The sequence below is a fragment of the Pistacia vera genome, unplaced genomic scaffold, assembly GCF_008641045.1.
Source record: "Pistacia vera cultivar Batoury unplaced genomic scaffold, PisVer_v2 Contig524, whole genome shotgun sequence".
In the NCBI taxonomy this organism is placed as follows: domain Eukaryota; kingdom Viridiplantae; phylum Streptophyta; class Magnoliopsida; order Sapindales; family Anacardiaceae; genus Pistacia; species Pistacia vera.
Window position 1 is genome coordinate 420181 of NW_022196362.1, and position 7519 is coordinate 427699.

General features: G+C 33.0%; 1 protein-coding gene across 1 annotated transcript; it reads left to right on the top strand.

The window, feature by feature from the left end:
- The first annotated feature begins 2517 nt into the window (after positions 1-2517).
- On the top strand, positions 2518-5729 carry LOC116106905 (protein FAR1-RELATED SEQUENCE 7-like). Its single transcript, XM_031393213.1, has 2 exons — positions 2518-2623; positions 3301-5729. The coding sequence occupies exon 2, from the start codon at positions 3341-3343 to the stop codon at positions 5615-5617; it is 2277 nt and encodes a 758-aa protein (XP_031249073.1). The 5' UTR covers positions 2518-2623; positions 3301-3340; the 3' UTR covers positions 5618-5729.
- Positions 5730-7519: the final 1790 nt, after the last annotated feature.

Consider the following 7519-nt stretch of genomic DNA (forward strand, 5'->3'; position numbering starts at 1 on the left):
AGCGTTGGTTAGAGATGTCTTATTGGTATAAAAATTTGGTGATTCTATCTTTTGTCCTTCATGTTTTTCCTATAATTTGAAGAAAATAATATTCATAGGATTTCGGTTTTGTACTACTGAAAAAGCAAAACAACAGCGAGGGTGATTAATTAAAGACATTAAGATGTCGATTTCACAAAAAACTAAAAAAATAATAAGTAATTAAAGACAGATTTTCAGGTAAAATTGTCATAAATAGAAGTTGACTCGGCTTTCCAAATCTCCTCCTTAAGCTAAAGAACCGGAAATTATATCCTTCTGTCCTGGATACATCAATTTTCTCCCATTTTTTCAATTAATTAAAAAATCATATTTAGTTTTTGACATTCCTATCGAGTAGAATTTACTACATATTGTTTGGTATCAGGAATTTTAGTTTTAAGTGCTTATGAATTAACTTTTTATTTATTTGCGGGTGAAAGAGATGAAAAAGTCGTACCGGCAGCGAAGCTCTTGTTGGTTCTGTTCATGATACTGATGTTCTTATGTCATCTTTAGTAATGTAGCTGAAGGAATTGGTGGAGGGGAGGTGGAGGCGCAGTAGAGGCAGACGTGGAGGAGTGGAGGGGGAGGAGGTTTTTACTATCATCCCAGAAGCAAAAACAATGAACTCCGTCTTCCTCTGAAAAGACATGGCTTAGTTTGATTACCATTGCATTTGTATTTTCATCCAGGAGATTTAATTTAATGTTTAAATTCAAATTAATTATTACAGATGAAGCTGAGCCCTTCTGGAATTTATTTTTGGATGATATATAATGTACTCAATTTTTAAGTTTTTGTATCAAAAGTTAACCCTTTTTCTTCACTTTCTATCCGCAATGGACGAAGTTAAGTCAAAACACATGATAATCATTAATCAACATATTATTAATTATTTTTTTTCTCTTTTTTCTATTACAGTATATCTTGGCTGTGTTTGATTTGGAATTTTTCTTCTATAGTTGTTGCTGAGAAAATTATTGGAAAAGATGAGCAAAGAGGGATACGTTTTCTTTTTCTTTTCATCTTTTCCTGTTTTCATGACGAGAGAGCCGTTCAAGAATCGAATAGAAAAAATATTAATGGTAAATTTTTAATCCCACGATGGATAAAAATATGGGGCTAAATGATTTTTTTAAAACTGGCAGGGCTTGATTAATATTCAACAAATATACGACATGTCGTTTCAAAGGAAATGAAAAAGACACGTCGTTTAATTAGAATAAAATGACATGTCGTTTTTACACATTTGGACGACATGTCGTTGCCTTTTACTTAAACGACATGTCGTTTCATAAGAAATGAAAACGACACGTCGTTTAATGGAAAATAAAACGACATGTCGTTCCTTTTTACTAAACTACATGTCGTTTCAATCGAAATGAAAACGACACATCGTTTAATTGGATAAAAAACGACATGTCGTTTGTTACACATAAACGACATGTCATTTTTAATTATTTGGACGACATGTCGTTGCTTTATGGTGAATATAAAATATAATTCCATATACTCTGTCAAATATCATAAAACCACCTACTTTGTAAATCTTTTGACCTAAATGACATTTCCCTAGGGCTAGGAATGACGTTAGTTTCGTGGACAGGACCCCTAGTTAGTAAAAACGCGTATACGCGAATTATGCGGCAGTCGTATAATTTACGTAAAAATGGGCGTATATATTTTTGTAAAATCTATTGTATAATTCGCGTATAATAAGGTTTCTGTATAATTCGCGAATTTTTGAGGAAAAAAAAAAAAAAAAAAAAAAAAAAAAAGCAAAATCTCACACCCCCAAAACGACGTCGTTTTGGTGGGTTTTTACAAAAAATTAAAACAAATCTCGTTCAGTCGTTCCTCTTCAATTCTTCGGCAGTCAGCAGTTCTTCTTCCTAGCTCAAGCTCAGTGCTGGTGGGAGAATCCGATTGAAGAGCTTATTCAGATGAGGAAGGCTTCTCAGGCTCAGTGCTGGTGGGAGACTGATTGAAGACCTTAGTTTGCCACAGCTTGAGCAGTTAAAAGCGGCGCTAGAGGAGCTGAAGAAGAATGCGGCAAAGCAAGCTGAGAAGATATGATCCAGAATTCCATATAACCAAAGATTTAACGAAATTATCACCTCCCCATTATTCCACACAAAATAATAACTCAAGTTGAAGCCTAGAGCACCAAACTGAAATCTACAGCACCAAAACACCACAGAAACTCAAACCTCCAACAGCAAAATTTTACGATTCTTCCAAACAAAGAAAGATTTTCCATATAACCAAGATTTAACGAAATAAATATCACCTCTTATACCTTTGGGGTGTCAGTGACTAAAACTGAAACCTTAAGGGATAATAAAAAATTTAAAACTTCAATCGAATTTAAGTTTAAGTTTTCATATTCCAGATTTAGGTATATATTTTAGAGAAATTACTTAATCGACCATGCACTAAAAACCGAATAATAATGTAGCACCATAGGCATTATTATTTTATTATAATATACGAATATTAAGTAGGTGATTAATCTTAAGATGGTCAAACTCCAAACTAGCAGTAGCAGGCAAACAAAACAACGGAGGCGGAGAAGATGAAGAGATTGGGCTTTCATTAAAAGGTGTGCTTTCTCTCAATTTCTTTCTTTCTTTCTTCCCGCCAAAAACGAACAATTGTCTTAAACCTTTATAAACAAATTTAATCAAATTATAAACCACGCTTCGAATCCCTAAACGAGATTGTCGCGGTTTTTTTTTTTTCTTTTTATTTCTCCGGACATGGCTTTAGATTCTGGCTCCAGTCACTTCACGGATTTGAACAGGTGATAGCTTTTACAGTGACTAAGAAACCCCAATTTTGATTTGCGGCAATTGATTTAGTATTCATAATTTTGGATTCGTTTTCTATAATCTTATTAAATTGATCTTTCTTTTTTGGAAAATTTTTGGTTTTTTGAATTTCTTACCTGATTATACTGTTTGTTTGCTGGGAAATTGTGGGAAACGAGAAAAAGAGCTTAAAAGAATTATTTCATCATTTTTGCCCTTTTATTGAGAAACCTTTTTGTTGAAATCAATTGGCACTAACGTTAGAGTTTGAACAATTTAGTGTGTTAGCTTATTTTATAATTTTTTTTGTGTTGTATTACATTTGAACTGTTTTTGTTTCTGGTCTGTCTTGAGTGAAATTGTAACAAGTTTTAGTAAAATACTTTTTATGTATTGCTAGTCGAACAACACCTAAAACTAAAGGTGAAATGTTTTCCTGATTTTTTGTTTTTCTTTTGCATTCAAACAGTTCAGATACTGATGATAACACTGAAGACCTAGGGAAAGCTATGGTTTTAAAAGCATTCCCACTCGGAGTAGTACAAGTGGCCAATAATGCCAATGGAGTTGATGAAAATGAGTTGGGAAATGAACCGTATGTGGGGTTAGAATTTGATTCAGCAGATGATGCACGTGAGTTTTACAGTCAATATGCCGCACGTGTAGGATTCAAAATTCGAATTGGTCAGTTGTATCGTTCTCGAACTGATGGGTCAGTTTCTTCTAGGAGATACGTTTGTGCGAAGGAGGGATTTCAGCTCAATTCAAGGACAGGTTGCCCGGCCTTCATTAGGGTACAGAAGCGTGATTCTGGGAAGTGGGTTCTTGACCAAGTCCAGAAGGATCACAATCATGATCTTGGATCTGCCGACGAAAATTGTTCACCTATTGTACAGCAGAGAAATCCTGCAGTTGTAAAATCATCAGTTAATACGTCACAAAGGTCCAAAATCATATCATTTGGGAAAGTTGATAAAGGACGCCCATGCTCATCTGGTGTCATTAGTGTCAAACGCCTTAGAAAGGGAGGAGATGAAGGGGAATGCATAGCCGAACCATACTCAGGTCTAGAGTTCAATTCAGCTAATGAAGCATACCTATTTTATCAAGCATATGCTAGATTTACTGGATTTAGAATTCGGATTGGTCAGTTGTTTCGCTCGAAGAATGATGGGTCAATTACATCCCGGCGATTTGTGTGCTCAAAGGAAGGGTTTCAACACCCTTCAAGAGTAGGGTGTGGAGCATTTATGAGGATAAAGAGACATGATTCTGGAAGTTGGATAGTGGACCGTCTTGAGAAAAATCATAATCATGATCTGGATGGTCGAATTGAGACCAGTAAGAAAATTTCTGCAACTTCACTGAAATTCATAGACGAGGTGAGTGATGGATTGGACTCTGTGGATCTAGCTGAAATAAACAACAGCATATTTGGGAAAGCAAGTCATGAAAACAACATTGGAAGTGATTGGTATTGTGTGCTATTTGAGTATTTTCAATCCAAACAAGCAGAAGATACAGGATTCTTTCATTCAGTAGAAGTTGTTGATGGTAGATGCATGAGTGTTTTCTGGGCAGATGGTAGGTCTAGATTTTCATGCAGTCAATTTGGTGATGCCATTTTTTTTGATACTTCATATAGGAAGAGTAATTACCTGGTACCATTTGCAACATTTGTTGGAGTTAACCACCACAAACAACCAGTGCTTTTGGGGAGTGCTTTAATAGCTAATGAATCGAAGGAGTCTTTCGGTTGGTTGTTTCAAACATGGCTTCGGGCAATGTCTGGATGTTGTCCAAAGTCAATTATAGCTGATCAAGACATGGCTATCCAACAGGCAATTGCCCAAGTTTTTCCTAGGACTCGCCATCGTTTTTCAATGTGGCAGATTAGGGTCAAGGAACGAGAGATTTTGAGGTCAATGCCTAATGAATTTATGAATGAGTATGAGAAGTGCATCTATCAGAGTCACACAAATATCGAATTCAATACCATGTGGACTGAACTTATAAACAAATATGGCTTGAAGGAGAATCTTTGGCTCAAACAAATGTATGAAAAGCGTGATAGTTGGGTTCCATTGTACTTACGTGGCACCTTCTTTGTTGGCATCCCAATAGGTGAAAACATTGAATCATTCTTTGGCACAACTTTAACTGGCCAGACACCACTAAGAGAGTTTATCTCACGATACAATCAAGGTCTTGAGAAACGGCGTGAGCAGGAAAGGAAAGAAGATTTCAACACACTTAATCTGCAGGCGATTCTACAAACGAAGGAACCAATGGAAGAGCAATGCAGAAGGCTTTATACCCTAGCTGTTTTCAGGATATTTCAGAACGAACTTCTGCAAAGCTATAGTTATTTTGGAATAAAGACTTATGAAGAAGGAAGCATTGTCAGATACTTGGTGCGGAAGTGTGGAAATGAGAATGAGAAGCATGTTGTAACCTTCAGTCCTCTAAATGTGAGTTGCAGTTGTCAGATGTTTGAATTTGAAGGCATGCTTTGCAGGCATATCTTAAAAGTGTTAAACCTGTTGGACATAAAGGAAATTCCATCTCAATATATCTTACATCGGTGGACAAGAAATGCTGTGTATGGTATTGTCAGTGATGTAGAATCAAGGGTTAGCTTTCAAGAACTCAGGGCCATAATGTTGTGGAGTTTAAGAGAAACAGCATGTAAATACATAGAATCTGGGACAGGATCTTTAGAAAAGTACAAACTTGCCTATGAGATAATGAGAGAAGGCGGGAACAAACTTTGTTGGCAAAGGTAAACACATCGGACCTGAGTTCAGTGAAATTTTTGTATTTTGCACTACCTGTTTGGCTTCTTTCTAGCTGAGTCTTAGTTATGTAACTAAAAATCATTGACTTGCTTTGGGTAAATAATTTTACAGTGTGTTTGGATCAAAACTCTAGCTATTTATGATCTGGATGGGCATCTCTTTGAATTATCTGGGCTGGAGATATTGTTATGCTGGATTAGATCATAATATTCATTAGGTGCTAAGTTTCTCTTGGTAGACAACGGAAAGGCCTCATACGCCCTCTCTAAATTTTTCAGTATACCACAAATCCTTCAAAGGTAAAGAAGAGCAAATTAACTTAAAACTGTTTTTTTCTATGAAATCACTCACCAATTGAGTTTCCAAGATCACCCTTCTTTCATAAGTCATAACCGCTTTGTCTTACGGTCGGCAAACTTAATCCCACCCCCACCTACACCGGCAAGGGCCGAATTGTCATATTCAACGGATAAAGGAGTTTAGCGTATAAAAAAATAGAAAGTTTAGAAAGCTGCACTTATGATGGGGATTAAAGTGTCAGGTCCAGTGGAGGGGGTGGCGAAAAGTAAAAAAGTGAATATTTAGGGGTAGAAATGATATGTTTCTATGTAATTTTTTTTTTATATATATAAAAATTCAGATTAATTGTAATTTATAATATTTTTTAAAACTGAGAACTTATAGTCATGGTAATGTAGATTAAATAAAATAATAATAATAAAATTAGACAGTGTTATTCTTAAACTAAGTTTTTACAAAACAACAACATGATTTAAATTCGAAGATCACCCACAACACATATAATAATACTAACTAAATATATCAATAACCTCTTTTTTTTAAAATCAAATTTTGATGTAAAAATGAAGAAAAAACATTTATTTAAGCAATATGTATAAAAGATATATTTAATAAAATGATTAAACCGAGTAGTATTGCCAACTCTACTCTCTTTAACAAATTAAGAAAAAACCTGTAAAGAAAATCAGATTTTGGGCATTAAAGATCCCACGATTAAAACATATTTACAATTTTAAAATTTTAAATAATGCAAGGGCTATTTTGGATGATATTATAATGAGATGTATAAAAGAAAAATGTTGGAATTTTACATTTTATTTGTTTCCGAAATCAAAGGATTTTGAAGCTTATTTATTTAAGTAGATGGTTTTTGAAAAATATGTTCCTTAATTATAATCTTCCTTCCCCATATGATTTTGCTTATTATTTCAAACCACAAACACCAAATTGGTGTGATTTTTAGTGTATTTTACTATTGCATCTCCAATTTATTGCACCAAATATTACACTAAAAAGAATATTTCTTAGAATATTCTCTTTCTTTTTCTTTCTATTAATAGTTAACAATTAATCTATTTCACTAATTATTTATATATATATTAATTAAATATTATAAATGATATTTTTATTAAATAATAATTACTTTAAAAATTATACTAATTTAATAAAATTAAATATTTATTTAATCAAATAAACATTACATTTAATATAGAAAAACATTACATATAATATAAAATGCTACCAAAAAAAAAAAAAAAAACATTACAACAAAGTCAAGGATATTAAAATAACTCTAGTTCTTTATAATATTGATTTTAGAGGATCCAGAATTAATCTACCGAAATACTAAATTATTATTTTAGTTTATATTATATTTTTTTTTAATTTTAGTATTTTTAAATTAGTGTTAATTTTTATTTTGAACTATTGTAGTTTAATATCTGCATTGAATAAAGTTTTGTTTTTAGTTTTTCATTACTTTTTGTATTATATAATTATTATGAATTTATTATTATAAATATTAATATAAATAATAATCACATTAACATAAATACAAATAACAAAAATAAAATATATTTTATAATATTT

Bases quoted from the DNA above. Each gene is read 5' to 3' on its own strand.
- LOC116106905 (XM_031393213.1), top strand. From the start codon at position 3,341: ATGGTTTTAAAAGCATTCCCACTCGGAGTAGTACAAGTGGCCAATAAT.